We start from the raw sequence: 25,513 nt of genomic DNA on the forward strand, positions 1-25,513 counted from the left end.
TGTGTGTGTGTATATATATATATATATATATATATATGTATATATATGTGTGTATGTATGTATATATATGTGTGTATGTATGTATGTATATGTGTGTATGTATGTATGTATAATGATCTTCATACTTATTTTTCCCTTATTACTTTTTAAACTTTTTCTAAAACAAATTATATTTACAGTTTCTTTTTATATATATATATATGTATGTATGTATGTATGTATGTTTGTGTGTGTATGTGTGTGTGTGTGTATTTTCGATATATCTATTAACATCTTATGTTTTTTTTTTTTTTAAATAATTATACCATATAAGTGATATTCTTATCAATACATATTTTTTAAAATAAATTATATTCACTATTTTTGTGTGTAACTGTACAAGATGAGCATAGTTGTGTGTGTGTGTGTGTGTGTGTGTGTGTGTGTGTACCTGTTTTTAATACCATAAATGCCAGGGTCCATAAAACATGGTACTGTTTGAATGATACTATTAGATATTTTTGTAAATGTTGTCTACTTTTTGTTTTTTCTTCATAAGCTGGTAAGACAATGACATTCATAAATTCTTTAACTTTTTTTCATTCAATGTAATAATTTACATTTTCTTTTAAATATGCCAAGAAGAATCTGATTCATTATTAGAAATAAGTTTTATATGATTCTTTATTCAAAATGTTTTGGACACATTCAAGCCACTGGATTTTTTTTACCATAATTTTTTGTGACTTTTGCACTTTTTAGTTGTTACTTTATGCAATATACTAAATATCTCATCTTAATATTTTGTACACTGCAGTTGCACTGTTCATGCACCAGGGGTGCGCAAGTGAGCATGTTTGAAACCCCGCCCACAGTCCATCCCCCTGAGTCTGACCCTCCCATTTCCTTTCAGTCCACCCCGCCCCCGTCACACCACACCCTGCCATCTGGCACTGAGTCACCCCTCCACTCCCCCTCATTCTCTGCTCTCATTCCTTCCTCTCCACACAAAAACAGGATGAAGGGCCCCTTTCAGCTCGAGGTTACCCTCGGCAACCAGAACCCTGGAAACTCCCCGAAACACATACACACACAGACAATCATGGACATTTAAAGTTTAAAGGGACGGCGTCTCTCATCAGCTGCTGCTGTATTTTACATTTAAAGCCCCGGCCCAAACAACGACCACCTGCTCTCTTTCTGTCTCTCTCCAGCATCTGTCCCTCTTTCTTCTCATTCTTTCTTTGTGTTGAACTCTCAGCATTCCTGCAGGCAGCGAGTTTGTTTTCTATTAGATTACTGAAGTATGGAGTGTGTGTGTGCTTGCTGACAAGTCCCTTTCTCTCAAGAGGAGAAACATTCTTTCCTGTAAGACTTTGTGTGTAAAAGTGCTTGCGAGTGTTTATAAATGTGTAATGAAACACTTTACTGTTTCAAATTAGATTCTTGGAATGTTGGAATATAACATAGTTTACATTTTAAAAGTAACCGATTCTTCACAAGTTGCTACAGGACAGTAGATCCACAAAGGACAGTTTTTTGTTTTGTTTTTTATCCGAAAAGCTTCAGTAAAATATGAGAAATTACACCAAGTAAGACATCAACACGTGTTGTGCCATCAACACTGCAAAATGTCTGTTCCCTAGACAATATGTATTTCAAGTTCTAGTGTAACGTTTAGCATAAACTTTACTCCATATTTAAAAATCAAACTCTCTAAAAGCTCTCTCTGGTAAAGTTTGGTGTTTTGAAATAAGTTTAATGCGCTGAAGTGTGTTAGTTTGTCCACTAGAGGCGCCGGCGCGCCTCCATAAACTTCCACAGAACAAAGGAGGCTGTCTTCAATACACTTTAAACTAAAAATAATCTCTAAGAGACCAGATGAAAGAACAAAGTGTCTCTCTGTGTGAGTGGATTGCATTGAGCTTGTGTGTGGTTTGCTGATGAGCTTTAACATGCTGGACGTGTCTGTCTGTCTCTCCCACTGTGACCTTCCACTCGCATAAACTCTTGCCTTGTATGGGAAAAGAAGTGCGGCTGTGTGTGTGTGTGTGTGTGTGTGTGTGTTTAAAGTGAGAATCAGGAGTTCCAGAAACAGCAGACATGATGTCTGTGGTTCACGCTGAACTAATAAATGGAGAAATACAAGGAGAAGTGGAAAAACGGCTGGACACTTACAGAAATAAACACAAACTTTGTGTGTGTGAGAAAGAGAGTGAGTGAGTTTTAATGGTTTAAAATAGTTATAGTTTGTCCCAAGAAGTGGGACAAACTATAAGAAGTGTAACCAATCCTCCCTTTAAAAACATTTTGGGAATTTTGTCATTTGGAGAGTATACGCACATGAATAATATACAGTATGATATATTAAGATATATATTATATATTAATATATGTTAGCATATGAATAATATATAATATTTGGATATTATATGTATATGTTAAAGTGCTAAAAGTTTTCTTGTATGTTTTAGTTTTGTCTGTAGTCATTATATTTGTCGTTATGGAGAGAAGACACACACAATAATGATAAATGATATGTCCTGAATTGAAGGTGTGTGTTTGAGCTCTTTTGTATGAAGCAGCTGTGTACTGAGACTGGATGCCATGAGAGGAAGATAAAAGCCTGAATGGATGAATTGACCTCAGGCAATGCAAAAATACAAAAGACTGCAGGAGTTTTACAACACAATCCAGAAACAATAACATTAAAGAGCCTGTGTTTGATAGCTCCAGATTGTGCAATCTCACACACACACTCTTAAATGTAATGTTAATGTAACACAGATGTGCTGTGGTTCTGCTGCAGTTCTCACTGTGACCTGCAGAGGTGCCATTGGCTCATAAATGAGTTTTGGAATCTCTCTCTGTGTGTGTGTGTGTGTGTGTGTGTGTGTGTGTGTGTGTGTGTGTGAGAGAGAGAAAGACCAGCAGCCATTTTGAACACAGATCCCATTTTCTGAATGCAGTCACTGGCTGAGCGCAGAATCAATCACACACTGACCCACTGACTGAGATTACAGCCCATAATGTGCCTAGACAGATTACTGAAATTATCTATCTAGTCTTCGGTTTCATTCTATTTATTTTTCCTCAAAACTCAAGAGTTGCAGATTCAAGATGTTTATAATTTAAGATTGTTATTTTATTAAGCATATTTCAGATACAGTGGTAATTCAAAATGCTTTGGTGTAAAATGGGTGTAAAATAACAACAATGAAAAGTTTTATATATATATATATATATATATATATATGTGTGTGTGTATGTGTGTGTGTGTGTAGAATTTATTAAATAAAAAAAATATTAATACAAAATAATTTAAAATGGATTAGATATTCAGAAGTTTGTTTCATTGAATAAATAATTAAATCCTAAATTAATTATAAAATAATTAAAACTAAACCTGAAATAAAAATGTATTAAAGCTAAATGGAAACAAAAGCTAATTTAAAAAAATGTGTTAAAACAAATAAGAAAAAAATTGGATTTTCTGAAAAAAAAAGGGTAACAATGCCATAGTTATTACTGTGCAGTCATAATAGATTAATATGAAACTGCAAGAAGCTTAAGGATCTTTCTGACATTTTAGTTTTTTCTAAAAACTTGTTTAACTTCTTGTGATGCTACAGTAACAATTAGATTTTCATATGTTTTGAAGTAAATGTGAGTATTGTTTTCCTTTATTGGTCACGCTGTAAGTGTTTGTCAGGGCATTGGGATGCTGTCAGAGGAGAGAAGATACAAATCTGTGTTTTGATTGATTTATATGTTGTTTTGTGTTTCTGTAGACAACAAAAACACTTTGTGTGTGTTTAGCTTTACTCTCTGGATTTCAGCATTATTTTAGTTTTTTTTTTTTTTAGATATACTTAATTGATCATTCATAAAATCAAGTAAATGTTTCACTTTAGCCTTTGGGCTTGGATCATGTAATTTTTAGATTTATATCTGAACAAACATGATTAAGCACATCCTCATTTAGTTCTGTGCATGTACACATGTGTTTCTTACATAAGTGAATATGAGCAGCCGTTCTTATGAACTACTTTGTCAAACTGAGAGTGAAAGTAAGTGTGTGTGTGTGTGCGTGCACGCAATGTAATCCAGAGCCGCATCACTCTCTTGAGCGTTTCCATATGCTGCTGTAACTCAATACACACACACACAGATGCCAGACATGAATGTACTGCTCGGAAATGAGGTACAGAGAGAAAAAAAATCAGTTTGAAAGGAGCCTGAAAATGGAGGAGAGAAACTATTCAGAGAGACAGAAGAGAATGAATAAAGGACAGAGTGCGAGAGGACAGAAGAGAATTACAGGCCAGACTGCAGTTAGAGATGAAGATGTTTATCTGATCTTAATTGTGTGTTTCAGTGATTATTACACACACACACACGAGCTGATGATCATCTGAGGCTGTGTGTGTCTGTGGTGTTTCTCTGGAGACTCGTCAGTAGTGTGAACTTCAGTCGTCACGTTTCATTATTAAAGCTGATGGGCGTTTGACTCTCGACCCTGAGTTCTGACCTCTGACCTCCTCCTGCTCCTCACAAGTCTGTCTTTAGAACAGAGATGCCAGCATACTTGTGTGTGTGTGTGTGCGTGTGCGCGTGCGCATAATGATCTCTCTTTTCTTTATTAGATACTTCCTATGCTTTATGAAGTGTCTTTGTAATTTTGAGCTATGAATTCATTTTTACAGCTATCAAGTACAGTACAAATAACATGCACATTACCTTTTTAAAATTCATCATCAAAGTTACTTTTTTGCAGTTCACTTAATTAATCCTTCGATATAGTGTTGAAAATGCAAAACTATTAAAAATTGTTTTCTGTCATTGAAATAGAGCTGCAATAAATTGAAATATTAAATGAAAAACCTAAAACTAGTAATGTTGCCTTGACAACTAACTGAAATAAGATTCCTTTTAGTACTAAAACTGAAATAAAATAGAAGTAGAAAAAAATAAAATTAATAAATTTAAAATAAAGTTTTATTATTAACTAACACTACTAAACATTGTTTTCTGTAATTAAAATAAAGCTGGAATAAAATGAAATATAAATATTAAGTGAAAAACCGAAGTACTAAAACACAAACTAAAATCTAAATAGAAAAAAGCTCAACAGAAATTTAAAAAATAACATTTCTAAAAAAAATGCTAAAATTACTAAAACTAAAACTGATATAAAATTAAAGCTAAACACAAAATAGCAAAAAACATAAAATTGCTACAACTAAAACGTAAGTGAAATCTAATAATTTATTGAATGTTATAATAGTATATAAATAATACTAAAATAACACTGCTGTCATGTGTCAAATGAATTTTTAAAAGTACAAATATTCAATCTAGTCTCTCAAATAGCATGGTCATAAAAACTGCATATATGATAATTATAACAATTTGAAACTGTTGTTTAAAGTACTTACAGATCAAGTATAGCACATAAAACCACTGGACACCGATGTCACTACTCGATGTGTCATATCAGCTCATTTAGTCTCTATGAGGACAGTGAAACACTGTGTGTGGGTGTGTATGGGAGAGATATGGGTCCAGCCTTCAAGTAACATCATTTTCAGGTCCTTTTTGAACCCAAGGCCGATATCTCAAACACTCGAGTATTTACCCTCTCTCTCTCTTTCTGTCTTTTTCTAGGTAAGAAGGATCAAGAGGCATCTGAGGATAAGAAAAACGCTCAAAAGAAGAAGGTGAAGGAGCTGAAGGTACTCGACTCTAAAACATCCCAGAATCTCTGTGAGTAACAGCCGAGCATGAATCTTCATTTAGATGTGAAATATCTCACTAGTTTAACACTGTCATTTATAGTGTTGTTTACTCAGAACTCTGTGTGTGTTGCAGCTATATTCTTGGGTTCAAACAGGATGCCTTATGAAGAGATGAAGAATGTCATCCTGGAGGTCAGCGAGAAAGTTCTCACTGAAAACATGGTGCAGGTATGATCGAGTGTGTATGAAAGGGTCATATTTAGTCCACTCTTATTAAGTGGATCATTGATGTCCATTTGACATCAGAGTTTGGTTCATTTAATTAGTGTAAAAGCTGTCTTCTGAACTTTGTTGTGCACCAGTGAACCACAACACTTGTCACAAGCCCACTTGGGTTCAGTTCACATGCTTTAGGACCTTTCAAAGTTATTGTGAAAGCAATCTGGCTTAACTTGTATAGTACATCATAATGCATGCAAAAAAAAAAACTGAAAAAAATCAAACAATATCAGTATTGTATTAAAGTTTGTAGTTTTGATATTTAAGACTATACCTTGGGTTTACAGTGTTGAGATCCTTAATCTTAAAATGCAGGACATTTCGCTTCAAGATTAAATGAAAGCAAATTTGCTCCTATTTACTTTTGTTTTTTGGTCTTATTGTGAATGAATCTTCAGTGCATGTTAAAACTAAAAATGTTTCATTCGTAATATTTTATCAAAACAATAACTTTGCTTCAGAAACAACTTTCCTTTTGGATGAAATCATTAGCCCCTTTTATTTTTCAACCTGCTTCATATAGAGTCACTTCTCATCATCCAATCAATTCTCCTTTATATAGGGATGCATGATAAATCGGCCACCATATCGGTATCGGCCGATAAATGTTAATTTTTACTGTTATCTTTATCGACCCAATAAGAAAATGCATTATTTCCTTCAGAGACACTTCAGATGTGCTTTGTTCGCCATGATGGTTATGAATTGCTTGAAATATGACTGGAATCACTTCAGAAAGGAGTGATTACAGTTAAAGGAGTGATTACAGTTAAAGTGCAACATGTGCAGGGCAAGTCTGTCATAAAGGCTACATAAAATTATAATGAGAACATGTACTGTAAAATAATGTTATAGAATCTTTGTGTGCCCGTGTTTTATCGCGTTTTTACGAGCGCATTCACAATGGCGCTAGACCTTCATGACTAGCACAGTTAAGTTCGCTTGTGCATTTGCAGCCTTTTGTGCAAATGTACGTTGCAATATTGTGCTTATTTTATGCATATATATATGATTTATCTCATATAGAATGCGTTTGGTTAAGTTAATAGAGCATTAATAGAGTGCTTCAGTTTACCTGTGATCAGCTTCAGCGCACGCAGCTCAAACAGCAATACACAACATTAATACCTATAATTGGGACTGTCATATACATAACATTATAAAGAGAACACTACCGTAATAAAAAGTTGTGAATTCTTTAGGTTTATTTGCCGTGTTTCAGCGCATTGTTTCAGGAAGAGGCAAGAGCACATCCACAACAGGATTCCTAGCATGTAACTTAGTTCATGTTCACTTGTGCATTTGCGTCTTTTTGTGCATATATGTTATAATATTATGTTTGTTGTAGAAATATCTGATTCTCATATAGCCTAATTAACCCACTAATAAAGCGCTTCGCCAGTTTACTGGTGTTTATTCAGCTCTTCAGCTACAGCAAGATGTTTGTACAAGATGTTTCTTTTTCAAAATCACTGATGCATTATTAATAATGACCACCACTTTTATTTTTATTTTATTATTTAATAATGACCACCACTTTTATTTTTATTTTATTATTTTCATCAACAATATGGTTTAATTAAAATCATTTCATTATTGTCCATGTGGAGGCTATTCCGTTTTTATCCACAGCACATGCATTTTGATTCTTTACACGTAAGTAATGTTGTCCATTGACTTGATTACATTATTTAAGCATTATTTTATTTATTTGTAAGGCTTTTAATTTTAAAACTTAAACTGGTTCAAACTAGGCTGCTGTACTGTATATGTTTGATTGATGTTGTAGTGTTTCAGACACGGCTTTAAATGGTCAGACTTTTGTAATATGGTTCTCAAAAATTCTATAAAATGTTAGAATTTATAGAGTTTTTGAGAGCCTGATTAAAAAAGTCTGATTACAAAAAGATTTAAATTTATCTGCCAACATATCGGTTATCGTCTTTCAAATATAAAGGAAATCGGGCAAAATTTTCATATCGGTGCATCCCTACAATTATATAAATCAAGTCCCACCCTAATTATTTATTTATTTATTATTATTGTTTTTTTGTTTTTTTTAGAATATTCTGTTTTGCCTCGGAAATGCAACATCATTGATGATTTTTTTTTTTCTCTTTTCGTAAAGTTTTGGTAGGCAAACCAAAATGGACAAAAATAGCGAAACTTGCGTTGTCTTCTCCCGAGTCCTTACCTGGTGGTAAACAGCTGCTGTGTGTTTCAGAGTTTGCTGAAGCTGCTGCCAGAGCAGGAACAACTGAACTCATTATCAGAGATGAAAGATGAGTACGAGGAGCTGGCCGAGTCTGAACAGTTCGGAGTTGTGGTGAGGAACACAGGATTATCGGTTATCGTTATCGGGCAAAATTTTCATATCGGTGCATCCCTACAATTATATAAATCAAGTCCCACCCTAATTATTTATTTATTTATTATTATTGTTTTTTTGTTTTTTTTAGAATATTCTGTTTTGCCTCGGAAATGCAACATCATTGATGATTTTTTTTTTTCTCTTTTCGTAAAGTTTTGGTAGGCAAACCAAAATGGACAAAAATAGCGAAACTTGCGTTGTCTTCTCCCGAATCCTTACCTAGTGGTAAACAGCTGCTGTGTGTTTCAGAGTTTGCTGAAGCTGCTGCCAGAGCAGGAACAACTGAACTCATTATCAGAGATGAAAGATGAGTACGAGGAGCTGGCCGAGTCTGAACAGTTCGGAGTTGTGGTGAGGAACACACACTTACAAGCTTCAAAGTTGTAAATAAAACAAAGATTTATTGGAGTATGTTTTACTATAAAATACTCTACATCAGGCATTTAACCATTGAAAAAAACGTATTGACTCTAGGATAATGGAACCAAGAGTGCTGTTTCCGGGTTTTGGCTTACAAAAATACATCAGCACTCCATTGACTTCTCACAAACAGTCACACATGTGTATATCTCTCTCTAGATCAGTTCAGTGAAGCGTCTGAAGCCCCGTCTGAGCTCTATCCTCTTCAAGCTTCAGTTTGATGAGCAGGTGAATAACATCAAGCCGGACCTAGTGGCAGTGAAGGCCGCCTGCGAGGAGCTTCAGAAGAGTGAGAGCTTCGCCAAACTGCTGGAGATCACGCTGCTGCTGGGAAACTTCATGAACGCAGGATCACGCAACGCCAAAGCTTTCGGCTTCAGCATCAGTTACATGTGCAAGGTGATTTCCAACATCTGCATCAATGAGCTTGATAAATGCTGTCAACTCTACATTGTGTGTGCATCTGATGTGTTTTAAAAGAGCAACTATTCCTACTTCATTTTATGTATGGCAATAACTTATCTAACATATCCAATAGTTCTCTTTCTAAAGAACATGAGATTTGTGCCTTTTTATTTGCTTGAGTCAACAGTTTGTACAAAGTTTGGAAGGTGCCTAATGTTTTGGTCCCTACAAAATTAGCAGTAAACAAATGTGTGTGTGTTTAGTTGAGAGACACTAAATCAGCCGATCAGAAACAGACTCTATTGCACTTCCTGGTGGAAATGTGTCAAGAACAGTATCCCGAGGTCATGAACTTCTCAGAGGAGCTCACCCACGTGGAGAAAGCCAGCAAAGGTCTGTCTCAATCCCGTTGATGGTACTTTTATTATTTTATATAAACTAGCATTCAAAAGTTTGGCTCAATAAGATTGCAAAATAATAATAATAATAATACTTTTATTCAACAAGGATGCATTAAATTTATCAAAAGTGACAGTAAAGACATTTATAATTACAAAATATTTCTACTTTAATTAAATGCTGTTCTTTTCAACTTTCTATTAATCAAAGAATCCTGAAAAATAAAATGCATCACAGTTTCCACAAAAATGTGAAGCAGCACAACTGTTTTTTGATAATAAGAAATGTTTTTTGAGCAGCAAATCAGCATATTTCTGAAGGATCATGTGACACTGAAGACTGGAGTAATGATGCTGAAAATTCAGCTTTACATAATAGGAATAAATAGTATTTTACAATATATTCAAATAGAAAACAGTTATTTTAAATTGTAATAATATATATTTTTTCAAAATCATTACAAACTTGTTTAAATGGTAGTGTTCTACTAATCTCATTTCAGAACAGTTGTGTGTTTATCTTTATAATTTTTTCTTCCTCTCTCAGTATCGGCAGAGACGCTTCAGAAGAATCTAGATCAGATGGGAAAGCAGATTAAAGACCTGGAGAAAGACATTGAGACGTTCCCCCCTCCGCAGAGCGACAGGGACAAATTCGTAGAGAAAATGACCATATCCTTTACTTCCTCCCGGGCCTGTTGCATGACAGGAAGTGTCACTTTGGTTTCCACAGTCATTCCCTCAAACAATAGTGCTATAGTTGCTCTCTGATGAGGGATAAAACAACTCATTTTCAAATAGAAAACAGTTATTTTAAATTGTAATAATATTTTTTTTTTCAAAGTCATTAAAAACTTGTTTAAATGGTAGTGTTCTACTAATCTCATTTCAGAACAGTTGTGTGTTTATCTTTATAATTTTTTCTTCCTCTCTCAGTATCAGCAGAGACGCTTCAGAAGAATCTAGATCAGATGGGAAAGCAGATTAAAGACCTGGAGAAAGACATTGAGACGTTCCCCCCTCCGCAGAGCGACAGGGACAAATTCGTAGAGAAAATGACCATATCCTTTACTTCCTCCCGGGCCTGTTGCATGACAGGAAGTGTCACTTTGGTTTCCACAGTCATTCCCTCAAACAATAGTGCTATAGTTGCTCTCTGATGAGGGATAAAACAACTCATTTTGTGTTTAATAATGTTTTACAAGTATAAATGTTGATGCCTACACAACTGAGATACAGTGAATCATAATAGCGTGTGATTTCCCTTGACAAAGTTGTGTACAGTTTTGTAGCGACGGCTCAGGAGCAATTCGTGAAGCTCAAGCTGATGCATGAGAACATGGAGAAACAGTATGAGGATTTGGGCAAATACTTTGTGTTCGACCCCAAGAAAATGAGTCCAGAAGAGTTCTTCGGTGACCTCAACAACTTCAGGAACATGTTCCAGGTGAGAACACAACCGGCGGTCGCCTGAAAATATGACCGATATTTACCATGGATAAAAGTTGATAAGTTTATTGATATTTAAGTCAAGACCTTAAAATGTACAACTCTGAGATCTTTAATCTTTAAAATGCAGGACGTTTCCCTTCAAGTCCACATTAAATAAACATGGCTCCTGTTTAATTTCTTTCTTGGTCCTATTGTGAACGAATCATCAGTGCGTGTTATATATTCTTCATATTTTTCATAGTCTGAAACAACTTTCTTTTTTGTATGACATCAGCAGTCACTCTTATTTTTCAAGCATCTTCATATAGTCACTTTTCATCATCCAATCAATTCTTCATGATAGAAATCAAGTCCTGCCATACAGTTTTTTTCTTCCTTTGAATATTCTGTTTTGGCTCAGAAATGCAGCATACTGTAGTACAGAAGTAAAATGGGCTGCAAATGACTCAACAGGTTAAAGTGTAAGAAAGATTGAGTTTTATTCAATTAAGAAACAAATGTACACATTGTGTGTTTTTTGTAAGGTTTATTACATCTGTAACCAATGTTTGTTCAAGTGCAACATTACTGTCCAAAAGTTTGGGGTTGGTAAAATTTGTAAAAAAAAAAATAAAATTTTTAAAAGTCTCTTCACAAAGGTTGTGTTTATTTAATCAGAAATACAGTAAAAACAGTAATATTGTGAAATATTATTACTATTTAAAATAACTATTTTCTATTTTGAATATATTTTTAAATGTAATTTATTCCTGTGATAGAAAAGCTATATTTTCAGCATCATAACTCCAGTCTTCAGTGTCACATGATCCTTCAGAAATCATTCTAATATGCTGATTTGCTGCTCAAGAAACATTTTTTTATTATAATTATTGTTGAAAACAGTCATGCTACTTTATATTTTTGTGGAAACAGTGATCTTTTTCAGGATTCTTTGGTGAACAAAGTTCAAAAGAACAGCATTTATTTGAAATTGAAATATTTTGTTATGGTATAAAATGCCTAAATATATTACTGTTACTTTTGATTAATTCATCCTTGCTGAATTAAAGTATTAATTAAAAAAAAATTATAATAATTACTGACCCTAAACTTTTGAGTGGTACATTTGTATTTCTGTGTAGAGAGAGAATTCATACACACATGAGCACCTGTGCTCTCTGTGTCTGTGTGTGTGTGTGTGTGTGTGTGCGTGTGTGTGTGTGTGTGTGTGTGGCAGATGGTTCAGTCATCAGTCTGTTTAGTATATTAAAACAGACTTTTGTCTAGACATACTTATATTCTCTGTAGGGTTGGGCGATATGGCCAAAAAAATTATCACGATCAAATTTTTCATATCAGTCGATATCGATAATTATCACGATAAATTTCAAATCTTTATTTCTTTCAAGTTTAAAGGCCGATTTTTGCTCCTAAGTGAAAGTTGTAGAAATCAGACCGTTAATAGTGGTTTTAAACTACTCTTTATGGTCAGAACATGACAAACACTTCACGCTTTTGAATTCTTTACACTTTTCCAGTCATTCTTCCTTAACAAAATAAATATCAATATAGAAAAAATAATTTCTTAGTTCTGCACGTTCTAATGAGTGATTGTTTCAAATCATGAAACAGGTTTGTGTTCCTGGTACGTATCTTCAGCACAGTTTGCAGTGCAGGCTGCAATATTAATATAAAAAATGTTGTCTCTTACAAATGCACATTTGACAGTAGCTTGAGTTAGGATGCAGATGTAAATTTATGTTCATTATCAAAAACAGCAACATCTGTAAAAATTGTAACAACCTAATTTTTATATGGTGAAATGTAATTATTCTGACTGATTTCATCTGGCTCTAAACTAGTTTAAATCACAGAGTCATCTGTGTTCTTCTGTGAATTCAAGCGCTTCACACTGGATCTCACAGCGCTCTTTAGTGTCGTGTGACTGAGGGTGTGTTCACACTTGTAGTTCGGTTCGTTTGGTTCATTTGGTCCGGACCAAAAAGGAAAATGATACATTTGGTCCTGGTCCACTTAGCGTTCACATTGGCATTTTTGACACCGAACCTAAAGGCATAGTGATACGTTCACTACCTGATTGGTCGGCTTGAATGACGTATATATCGTGACGGAACTCACCAAACACCCCAAACAAAAGATGCGTTGACTTAAAGCGGCGCTGCGGGTGTATGATATCAAAGCATCCATTAAACGATCGGTCTGCTCAGTGCCGCTTTAAGTCAAACACACCTAATGCCGTCTGGTGGACTAAGCGTGCTCATTCTTGCGTGTACATAATTTTATTTTCACCACCTGCAAACTCACAAGGAGCTCATAAAAGGCACTTTACCTCATCGTTGCTCCACGTTTGCCCTCTGCTCATTTTGTTTTGGTTACACCGCGTCATCAAATCATGTCGCATAGCATCGCATCTTGTCATTACTTCCTGTTTTTGGTTCGTTTAGAAGTATTTGGTCCGTGTTGCGTTCATATATCTTTCGAACCGCACCAGAGTTCGTTTGGAAGCGAACTGCTTGTTTGGTGTGCACCAGGGTTCGAATTGCAGCGTTCACACATGCTCAAATGAACCGCACTAACAGAGCAATCGCACCAGGGTTCGTTTTAATCGAACCAAACATGTAAAAGCGTCTGCCGTTTGACTCTGAGTCGAGCGGATAAACGGTCCGTGTTGCGTGCTGATTCCTTCCGCTTTTGGCGGAAACATTATAAATAAACATTATATCGACCATTTATCGAACTCTTTATATCAGTGTATCGAGGAAAAATTATATCGTGATAATTATCGTTTTATCGCCCAGCCCTAATTCTCTGTATAATAAAGGGATCTGAGACTCCATGTCAAAAACAAACACACTTATCTTATCTGTTCATTATAATGCTCTATAAACTTTATTCTCCTTCAGCTTAACAAACACAAAATGTGAATCAGAGATTTTGAGGTCATAACTTAACTTGTGTGTGTTTGTTTTACAGCAAGCGGCGAAAGAGAACCAGAAACGGAAAGAATCAGAGGAGAAGATTCGTCGAGCCAAACTGGCGCGAGAGAAAGCAGACAAAGAGAAGGAGGAGAAACAGAAGAGAATGAACGCTGGACAGATTCCCAACATCAATGATGGTAAAGATTCACATTGTGTGTGTGTGTGTGTGTGTGTGTGTGTGTGTGACACATCCAGACATTTCTCCTCAAAACAATAAGAAAACATAATTTTCAAATATAATTTCTTTTTTTTTTTTTTCTCCTTTCTTTTCTTGGTTTTGGGGTGAAATGTGACCTGGACATGTTCTTGTGAGATTCCGACCATTTTGGAGAAAAAAAAATAAAAATCTGTTTCCTGTTATCATGCCTCTCTCTTCATGAACACAGTTTTCTCTTTTTCCTCCCCCATCACATTCTGATTCACACTCAGCATTTAATGTGGATCATGTGAAGTCATTTGGCCACAGTAGTACATCTAATATAATAAATGAGCTCTCTCTCTCTCTTTGTATATGTGTGAGTGTGTGTCTCTCTCTTTCTCTTTCTTTCTTTATCTCACACTCTCTTTTTGTATGTATGTGGGTCAAAGACGTTAAGATGTCCGCATCAAAAGAAATTTACAAAAGTGATTTTATGTCCATAGAAAGCACATTAAATGTAAGTAAAGTGTCTACTTTTAAGGTTTTAAAATAGTTTTTGGAGGATAAAATGTCAAAATTTGGTTGAAGTAATGTTACATTGTCATTCAGTGTAACACAATATTTATGTAAAAATTCAAACAACATGCTTATTCTGATGTGTACATATTAAAATATATAAAAGAATAAGGGAGCATATAAAATTTTATTGTGTTTTAAATGAGTAAAAAATTCTTACTGACAATTGGGCAAAACCTCGGATAGTGGGAAATTTTAAAAATGTAAAATAACAACTAATTAGTATTTGGGGTGAAAGTAATTAGTCTTTTAATATGGGGCAACAACATTTGTGTTGTAAATATGCCTGACAAGATTGTTACACTGAATGACATTTTAGTGGGCATCTTCTGTAAATCAGGGGAAAATGTATGATATTTATTCTAGCCTGGCTATAGTTTGAAACTTTTGGGGCTCCAAATTTCCACTCTCATTATTTCTGCAGACCTGTGTGTGTGTGTGTGTGTGTGTGTTTGAAGGAGGGATAGAAAAAAAGTGTATAATAGTATATGTATAAATAGTAATTGTGTCTAAAAAGTGTATGCATAGTAATAAAGTCTCATTTGTTGACATTAGTTAATTCATTACCTAACAGGTATTAAGATTGATCAACATATCAACAGCATTTATTAATCTTTATTAATGTTAGTTATTAAAAATACAGTTGTTCATTCTTCATGTTAGTTCATTAATCTTTAGAATATAAAAATGTTGAATATGACATAATACTAAGATTAATACGTACTGTAGTTCATATTAACCAAAGTGGTTATAAATTAGTTTCTAACTATAGTTATTGTGTATTAGTTATGTTCCTTTTAAAAAAAAAATTATTAGTTTTTGTTTAACACTTTTGTTTGTTAATTTTTCCATTTTTAAAAATTGGATTACTTATTTAGATTTAAAATTAGATTACTTATTTCCTTTAGTTGCCAAGACAACATTTGCAATTTTCCTTTAAGTTTTTAATTTTAAGATTTTCATCTAATACTTAAATTTCTTTCTTTTCTTTTTTTCAGTTATAGGAAATGATTTTTCATTGTTTCAATAGCAACTCTGATTGAAAAGTGCTGTAAAAACAGCAGATAGTCAAGTTTAGTCACTTTTGCAGCTAAAAAATCAATATCAGCTTAACCAACATATACTGTTTACACATGCAGCGGGCCAGGCAATATCTGGACTGAATGAAGACACACTTAAAAATGTCTGAATGTCTTTTAATCAGACAATAAAAGCTATGGAAGCATATAGGTAGCGAAATTCAATTTAAAATGCAATATGCAAAATGGCAATGCAATAAGCAAGTGTCATTTATAATCTAATAAATTAAGTGACCAAATCCCTTGGTAATTTATGAGGTTTGATTTGCATACAGGTGACAGATTTGAATGTCAGTTGAGCGAACACACATATAACACACACACATTTGTATAGAATGTTCTTTTATATAGAATTGTCTCACACACACACACACACACACACACACACACACGAGGTTCATTGAAACTCTCAGGGTTGAATATTTTAAATGTTTGTCCTTGACATTCCCACTTTCTCAAACAAACGCACACACACACACACACAAGTTATCTTTAGTTTAGCAGTCAAACCCTGAGAATTAGATAAATAAAAGTCTTTCCCACATTACAGTGTCACACACATGCGCACACACACACACACTCCAACAACAGCAGCTCCTGTGGGTGGTCGGTAGGTGTCAGTGTTGTGTATTAGATACTCTGTGTGTGGAAACAGATGTTGCAATGTGATTGGTCTGTGTTGTGATGATGCTCATGTGTTTTGTAATCTTCAGATGAGAGACTATGAGTGAGTTTAATGGCTGATTATGGTCTAATGCAGCCAAAACAGGAAAGATATTCATTCAGAATCTGTCTGTGTGGGGAATTATAGTGCTTCACTAACAGACTGAGTTGAATCATGTGCCCCTTACAAAAATTGACCATGGTAAACATAGTTTCTACCAAAATACAAATCTGTTAGTTGACAGATGACATAGAATTTAACTGTTTCATTGTCTGAATTTTAGTGTGTGATCATCCTTTTAATCAAACTAGTTACTAGGCCCTGCAGTGTAAAATATTTTTTCAATGTACAAATATTTCCTGTAGTGTCTCAATTTTTGTGAACTAATGAAAACGACATGCACAATAATCATGGTAACACTTTACAGTAAAGTTACATTTGTTAACATCAGTTAATTATATTAGTTGACCTGAACTAAAAAAAAGAAGAAAAAAAAACTTTTAAAGCATTCATAAATCTTACTGTTAATTTCAAGATTTACTAATACATTATAAAAATCAAAAGCTGTATCTGTTAAAATTATGTAATGGACCTGAGCTAACATGGCCATGGCATAACAATAAACAGTTTAATTAACTAACCTTAACAAAGATTAATAAATACTGTAACAAATGTATTGTTTATTGTTTTATTAATGCATTGACTTGTAATTATTGATGCATTGACTAATGGGACCTTACTGTATAGCAAGTAAAAGTGTATTATAATAAAAGTACCGTTATACATTTAGTTTGATTTATATTAATGCATTAAGTACAAGTAATGCAAGTAGTTTAAACTTAAGTAATGTTTCATAACACCAGTAGAGAAAGATCATAATTCATGATATCATATATATATATATATATATAAAATATAATGTATTAAAATAATAGCTTAAATGGTTAGTTTAAATTATAAACCATTTACTAATATAAATAGTTCATAATATTTGGGCCAGTGGAACACTAAATTGAAGTGTCATGTCAGCCAGCCTAGTGCAGTTAATGTTACAGCTGTAAAATTATTGTAAATTAATATGGTATCTCTTCAAACAGCAGAAGGTAACCATGGTATTTTGGTGGACACTGGAAACAGGAGTGAAATGCTAATTGTGTGTTATAAAAAAGAAATCTTAATTTTTTAACCTTTTTTTTTTTAGTAGTGATGTAATATGTAATAATATATGTTAAATATAATATGCAGCAGCGAGGAAATTTCCCTAGATCAGTGTGCTGTTCCTGTAATGCACCTCATGGTGGTGTGTGTGCACTGCAGACAGCTCTGTGTGTGTGTGTGTGTGTGTGTGTGTGTGTGTGTGTGTGTGTGTGTGTGTGTGTGTGTGTGTGTGTGTGTGTGTGTGTGTGTGTGTGTGTGTGAGTGTGTGAGTGAGTGTGTGTTTGGGCTGCACAGTGTTTTTGTTAGTCAATGTTATTGGTCCATTATGTGTGTGCAAGCTTATGAAGGATGGTGTGTCTACATGTGTTTATGGGGGGAGGTGTATGCGTGTGTGTGTGTGTGTGTGTGTGTGGGGGAGGGGATATTAGACCCATAAATCTTTAACCCCATGTTGTCCAGAGAGGACCTGGTTGATCTGTCTATACACACACATGAAAGCAACCCTGAAACCTGTTCACCATATGAAAACACGCACTTTCAACAAACTATTTTACACAAATTATTTTCAGATCATGTTGTCCTTTCCCTCGTGTGTGTGTGGTACAGTATTTCTCTTGGGATGTTTACATTCCCATGATCCTTTGCTCCTCTTTCATCTGATGTCACTGTGGCTGAGACTATTGCTCTGAAATTCTACATGCGTGCTTCAGCAGTAATACATCATGTGAGATGTGTGTGTTTCATAGTGATGAGAATATTATTTATGTATAATGTTAATTGTTTGTATGTGTGTTTAATGTTGTATTTGTGTGTTTCAGATGATGAGACTGGTATCATGGATGGTTTGTTGGAGGCGCTGCAGTCTGGAGCTGCTTTCAAGAGGAAGAGAGGACCACGACAAGCAGGTAACACACGCGTCTGATTTTTTATTTATCATGTGCAGGGATTGCTAGTGTTGAGGGAATACAAAATGCAGAAAATCACTATGTTAAAAGTCACAATAATAGATAAAAGAACAACATAGAAAGAGGACACACACACACGCTAAGTTTGTGGGTTTGATTTCCAAGGGAAAGCGTGATAAAAAAAATGTGTACTTTGAATGCACTTTGAATAAAAGCATCTCCCAAATGTAAATGTACAGTATCATTAAAAATTTTGGGGTCAATAAGATTTTTTTAAAGAAATTAATGGGGGTTTTTTTTCATCAAGGATGCATTAAATTGATCAAAAGTCACAGTAAAGACATTTATAATGTTAAAAAATATTTATATTTCAAATAAATGCTATTCTTTTTAACTTTCTATCCATTAAAAAAATCTGAAAAATAAATCACAGGAATAAATTACATTTTAAAATATATTCACATAGAAAACAGTTATTTTGAATTGAAAAAAAATGTTATAATATTACTATTTTTACTGTAATTTTGCTCAAATAAATACAGCCTTGGTGAGCAGAAGAGGCTTGTTTAAAAAAAAAAAAAAAAAAAAAATTGAATGGTAGTGTATGTGTGCACATGTCCCATTAATGTCAAAGTTTTGAAATGCAAGGTGTGATTTTAGCATATTTCAATAGAGATGTTGTTCAGTACTGCACACAATAGTAAGCCATGTGTGCTTTATTTTCCCTCTTTTCACTGTATTTTACAAACAGTGTGGAGTAGCGCTGTGTGTGTGTAACTGGATCTGTTGTTGAATAAATCCAGATGTGCTGCTATGTGGCAATAATGACCATGCATACTCTCTCTCTCTCTCTCTCTCTCTCTCTCTCTCTCTCCGCCTCCCCGTGCTTTTTATCTTTTGTATTTAGTTCCGTGACAAACTCGCTCATTTTGCCTCCCTCGATCAGGCCATTTTTTACTTTACCATCTTTTATTCCCTCTCTTTTCTATATCTCTCTACAGTCTTTACTCTGTTTACTTGGCTACTTGAGATCGTATATTTCACTTGGAATCGAGTCCAAATCTCTCTGTGTGTAGCATGAGTCATCAGTGGTGTGTTTTGTATTTTTAGCTTTTCTGTAGCAGCACACACACAAGCTCTGTTCCAAAACCTAGTGAGTTCCCTACCTAGACAGCATGTTAAGGCAGCATAGATGAATTCTCAACACATAAACATATTTGCAAAATGAACACGGTGCCTGTGACTTAACCCCTCAACGTATGCCACAGACACACTCTCATACCAACACACAGCCATTCTGACCACTTGTTCGTTCTGCATTCACTCACACACACACAGACACACACACACAGTTTAGATGCCTTTAGACAGACCGCAGGCCTGCAGTGTAGAGACAGAAGACGCCCTGTGACCTCTGACCCCTGACCCTATGCATAATAATTCATCAGCCAATCAGAGAGATACTGAGCGAAAGACGGCAGCTGCTGCTTTAATCACATGCTTACAAAGACACAAATGCAAATGTATGTATAAAAATATGCTGTGCTGCTTCATATCTGGCAGACACTGTATGGAAAATGATCAAAAATATAAATAATTGAGCTAAAATCTGTAGGCTTTACAAGGCTTTTGTTAGACAGATTAATGTTAACTTGTGGCTGCACTGTAAAAAAAATTCTGTAAAATTTATGGTAAAAAACCGGCAGCTGTGGTTGCCGGAATTTTACCGTAAAAATTACGGTAGCAACATTTTAGGTTTTACGGTTTTAACTTAAATTTACAGTTAAATACCGTAATTTCATTAACTGATATAATGTTAATATACCAACCTATTGAAGTACTGAAATCTGTTTTGTACCTTTGTAATACACTGATAACCACCAAATGCAGGTGGTGATGAGTAGCATTTTTACAGTCTTTTACCGTTAAATTCACGGTCATTTTTTACAGTGTGCATTTAACTCTCATACTTGATGTACTTCTCTAACGATGATGTGAACAGCATGAGTACGATGAAGTATGTACTTAAGTATGTGATTAGAGAGTACACCAGTACTGAGGCATATTACCATGTCACGAAATTGAAGGCTTTTATGCCACATGCCCCTGTTTCATGTATAGTTTGCATCTAGCTAAATTCAAAATGTATTTCACTTGAGCATTTATAGCCATTTAACATTTATCTACATCTGAAAACTCCTTAGTAGGGCTGCATGAATAATTGACATAAAACTGCCTGAAAATAGTCCCCAGCTAGGTAACTTCCAACGGAAGGCACGCTCCCTGTGCAAGCAGGTGGTCACGTTGGTTATGTTGGCGGAAGTTAGGCTATTTTCAGGCGCTGCATAATATCATTGCGCCTGCTGCCCCCATGGTACGGCAGCAAAGTTCCTTGATTATTACGCCGGAATGAGAGTATAGTTCCTAGCCATATCGGCCTAGAAAATCACAACTTTTAATTTTCCGTCGGTCTTAGTACACGATGTAACCACAGAAGAGTCATGTTTTAAATAGGAAAAATATCGAAATTCTTTGGTCATTTTTGAGCGAGATGCTAACGGTCTAATCAGATTCAATGATCTATGCTAAGCTGCAGCTAAAAGTGCTACCGCCAGACCCGGAGATCGGCTGAATGGATTCGAAAACGGTAAAACTCAACTGTTTAACTCTAGGGGAGCTGGAAAATGAGCCTATTTTCAAAAATAGTGGTGTGTTCCTTTAAATCAAGATATACTTGGAGACGCAAAATGACATAAAAATGTCAGATATTCCTATTCCCATTTTCTATTTTTATAAGAATAAACTTACCTAATTTTGATACATTTCTAAGTGAAAACAAGAAAGCAATTTTACTGTCTCAAGTAATTTTGCATCTCAAGTAAATGCATCTTGATTTAAAAATGTTTAGATATTTGAGACAAAAATACTGAGGTAAAACAGTGAACTGTGACTGACTGACTTTTTTCTGATAAACTGTGATCATCCTGGGGCATTCAAAAAAAAATCTTACTGCTGGAAACCTGTTTAGACCTGTTTAGTAATAGAACATTACCATCATTTTATAGCAGGAACACTTAACTGCTTTAACTCTGTAACCATGGTAAATGTTTGTAAGGGTCCTGTCTGTCTGACACTCACAACCCGAAGCTATAAACGCTCCCCTAACGACTTTTTCTCCCCAACAGACTCAGTGCTGTCCTTATCACAGCTCACACTGGACACCTGCTTGGTAACGTGTGTGTGCGTGTGTTCTCTATCGCTCTGCATGCTTCGTTACAGATGTTTGTTCAGAGATCGTTATCAGTGGCACTGGGGATTGTGTGTGTGTGTGATATCATGGTTTCCTCTGCATGGTCTTGTTTTGCATACAGGCTGGAGAATGTGAATGGAATAGGACATATATCAGACAATATTTTCCTATGAATGTCTCACCACAGGAGTTTTGTTCTGCAGCCGTTATTGGAGTGTTTATCTTGTGTGTAAACGCTCGACAACCTCACACTGACCTAAATATACCAACATGACCACCAGCACATGATGACATATATGATGTTCTGCAGCTGTCTCGTATATCAGGATATGAATCTGATGGTGTTTATAGGAATATTCCGGGTTATTTTCAACTTGATGTGGATGAATAGAATCAATTGCTTTAGATTATCACAGACAATGACTTCAGCTCATCCCTCAGTTGTAGGTCACATTTAGAGTAAAACACTTAAATAATAACACTGAAAACATGCTCGATTATATGATTGTGACATGTCCAGCCACCTAGTGCAAGAAATTATTTTCTAACTCAGTATTTTTCTCTTTTTTTAGTAAAATATCTAAACTTTCTTAAATCAAGATAGTTATTTGAGAAGTGAATTGGCTTAACTATACAGTCTTGTTTTCTGCAATAAATACATAAATAAAAAGTAATTCACTTTATGCTTAAAACAAGAACAAATATATGGAAGCTTATTTTTTTTCTTACAATTGCAAATTTATATCTCAAAATTCAGACTTTTTCGAGATATAAACTTGAGACATAGTTAATTGCTTTTTATCTCAATTTGTATTGTTTTGTTTTGTTTGTTTCTGCCGCTGAATAAAAAAGAATTAAATGGTAATGTACTTGTTTTAATATATCTCTCAATTCTGAGTTTATATTTTGCAAGTTTATATCAAGTCTGAGATAAACTGTGATAGGTTGCAATAGTTGATATTTTTTCTCATTTTAAGTATGCATATCAAACTCTATAAAAAATATCACTCTTAAATTTGATACATTTTTCAGAAAACATGACTTAATACTTCGTCATGTTGCTTCTCAAGTAAATGTCTTGATTTATAAGTAATTGTTTGCGGAGTAGCTCAAATAATGGTTTCATCATACAACGCATTTACATTTTAGTGATTTAACAACAATATGAGCTTCGCATTTATGCTTTTAAACCTTCCAATCCATTAAGCTTATTTAGAATTATTGTAAAATGTGGTCTGTTTTTATAACTGAGGAACGAGCTGAAATGATTGTATGTACTGATCATTAAGTGGAAAATAACCTGGAATATTCCTATAAAAAGGTAATTTGTTGGTTGTTTTTGACTGCAGTGCTTTAAACAATGACCTTTGAACTCTAACACCTGTGTCTGACCTCAAAGAGTGACCCTAAGTATGACGTTTGACCTCCGTGAAACTGAATATCTTTTTAATTGCCCTTTAATTTATTATTTCCCCTTCCATTTCAGCCAACAATCGGAGAGGAGCCGGTCACGCCGTGACAAACATTCTCGCCAAAGAGCTTCTTCAAGAGAACGCCCCGCCCAGTGCCACGAAAAAGACCCGATTGGAAGCAGAAGACAGGAAGGAGTCGTCTCAGGAGGACACGGGCTCGCTGGAGGACCTCTTAGACGATGCTCCGTTACGCTCAAATTAAGGACTTTCTCTGCTGATCCTGCCGGTTAAAAGACAGACTGTGCTTGGGGACCAAGTCTGTGAGGGCGGGGCTCTCGCTAAACCACACCCCTCGAGTAAACCCACACGGCTTCCTATTGGCCGTCACACTGGAGGAGTGGCCTCATCTCAGCACTGTCACACTCGTTTTGTCATTTTCTAGCACTCTTTCTCTAAACACAAGGGTTTCATCTGTCCGTTATCTCTATTGACTGCTTTTGCAAGATTCCAAAGATTTGTATAGAGATTTCGTTTTGTTCCATTCCAAATTCAGCTGAACGTCCTCTTCTGGTTCCTTCTCAAATCAAACATCTGTTCTGCTTTAACGTTTAGTTTTTTTAGTTTTGTTTTTGACGTTTAAACGCATCACGTGGCTGAAAGTTTGAAATAGGTTACATTATTATATTCGAAACGCAACGTGCCAATAATGTTGACCCCATAAATGCATGTTCAATTAGTGTGTGCTTGAGGTGTTCTCACTGAGGTTCTGTAGCCATCACAAAAGAGGTCTGGTACCTGTTCACAAGATTGTTTCTCTCTTCCTGTGCTTTTCTGTTTCTGGGTACTTCATTCTGTCATTTTAAGTGAATGATGTTGTTTAAATCTCAAAAATACTAGCTACAATCATTGAGCCTCATTCATTCAAGTCATTCATAAACCATTCTTGTATAAATCATTGCATGGAATTAAAATTTATGCAAAAATGGTTTTGGATAGAATTGATAAAACATTCGCAATTCACAGTGGTTTTATGAATAATTTGTGTGTGGGTTGCTTCACTTTCTTATTTTTCATAGAATCTGTTTCATGAACAGCAGTGGTCAGTTTTGTCTTTCCAGAAACGTCCGTCGTGTTTGTGAAGTGCTGTAGTTGATATACTGTTTTCTGCACACTGAAGATCCAAACTGCTGATACGTACACACAATTTTCAGTGGCGTTTCGCCATTGCAAAATAAATCATTTTTAATTTACTGCTAGACGGTGAGGAAAAAGTCACTGTGAACTACGAAATATCTATTTTGAGGGCAAAAGTAACATTGACAACTCCTTTGGCATTTATTTCTCAATGATAAACGGTTTGATCAAGCCAAATCCGAAGGACTGTAGCAGAGCACTTCTATCGTTGGTGCTGGAATATCTGTTAAAAGCTGCACATAGACTTATTCAACTTTAGTATTTTTCATTGCAGTCTTCAAAAGACGGTGAGCAAATGTCCCTGTCTTTTATGTAGACTGATCACCAGCAGATACTGTTTAACCAGTCGACTGTTAAGATTGTTCTTGAGTCATAAACTCAGTTTGTGTCAGTGACACCGAGAAATATGAAATAAACCTCAGAGTTTCAGCTTTGCAATATGACTTACCTGAATGTTGAAGTTGGCTGAATGTTTGAGGGTAGAGATCACTGTTTAAAGTATCGGACTGTATTTGTCAAGAAATCCTGAGAAATTGTCTTCCGGATTAAACTATATTAAAATATATATGCATTTATGTAATGTTTGTAAAACGATGTCAATGTTTTGGCAGTAATCAGGTCTCTAAAGTCTGCCTAGAAACCAGCAAGTCTGAAAGAGTTTTTTCTGGAGTTTTTGAAGCCAAATTTCCAATTTTTGACTTTTTAATTTTTATTTTTGTGGACTGCAGTTTTGGAGAACTGCGAGCCAACATATTCTGCTTCAATGCCGATTGATCGCACAGATGGTTGTGAAAGTCAACAGTTTCACTTTTTTTGGAAAAGCTGGAAGAAGATCACTGGAAAAACAAAGAGACTGTGTGTTTTCTTTCTCTTTTTTTAACAGTTTTTCCTCATCAATTTTTATTCTTGATTGTTTTATTGTAATAATATAACGATTGTATTGGTGAGATCCATTTGGTCAAATTGTGTATATTGCGTTTTGACCGGAGAGATGTTTATTCTGGTTATCTCTAAAACCACACCATTAAAATATCATCTTTAATACTTATTCCATATGCATTTTGTGTGTGTGTGTGTGTGTGTGTTTGTTTGTGTGTGTGTGTGTGTGTGTGGGGG

At 34.9% G+C, this 25,513-nt stretch overlaps 1 protein-coding gene across 1 annotated transcript in view; it reads left to right on the top strand.

Annotated features, from left to right (window-relative positions):
- The window catches only part of LOC107747105 (protein diaphanous homolog 1-like), a 135,910-nt gene extending 110,484 nt beyond the window's left edge, over positions 1–25,426 (top strand). The window contains exons 18-27 of the mRNA XM_016561530.1: positions 5,647–5,745; positions 5,851–5,945; positions 8,221–8,322; positions 8,947–9,186; positions 9,456–9,585; positions 10,138–10,262; positions 10,873–11,037; positions 14,016–14,157; positions 18,455–18,541; positions 23,278–25,426. Of these exons, the coding sequence (XP_016417016.1) occupies positions 5,647–5,745; positions 5,851–5,945; positions 8,221–8,322; positions 8,947–9,186; positions 9,456–9,585; positions 10,138–10,262; positions 10,873–11,037; positions 14,016–14,157; positions 18,455–18,541; positions 23,278–23,465 (1,373 nt within the window). The 3' untranslated portion in view covers positions 23,466–25,426. The remainder of the gene's footprint in view (positions 1–5,646; positions 5,746–5,850; positions 5,946–8,220; positions 8,323–8,946; positions 9,187–9,455; positions 9,586–10,137; positions 10,263–10,872; positions 11,038–14,015; positions 14,158–18,454; positions 18,542–23,277) is intronic.
- The last annotated feature ends 87 nt before the right edge of the window (positions 25,427–25,513 follow it).

The sequence above is a fragment of the Sinocyclocheilus rhinocerous genome, unplaced genomic scaffold, assembly GCF_001515625.1.
Source record: "Sinocyclocheilus rhinocerous isolate Xijiao unplaced genomic scaffold, SAMN03320098_v1.1 scaffold168, whole genome shotgun sequence".
In the NCBI taxonomy this organism is placed as follows: domain Eukaryota; kingdom Metazoa; phylum Chordata; class Actinopteri; order Cypriniformes; family Cyprinidae; genus Sinocyclocheilus; species Sinocyclocheilus rhinocerous.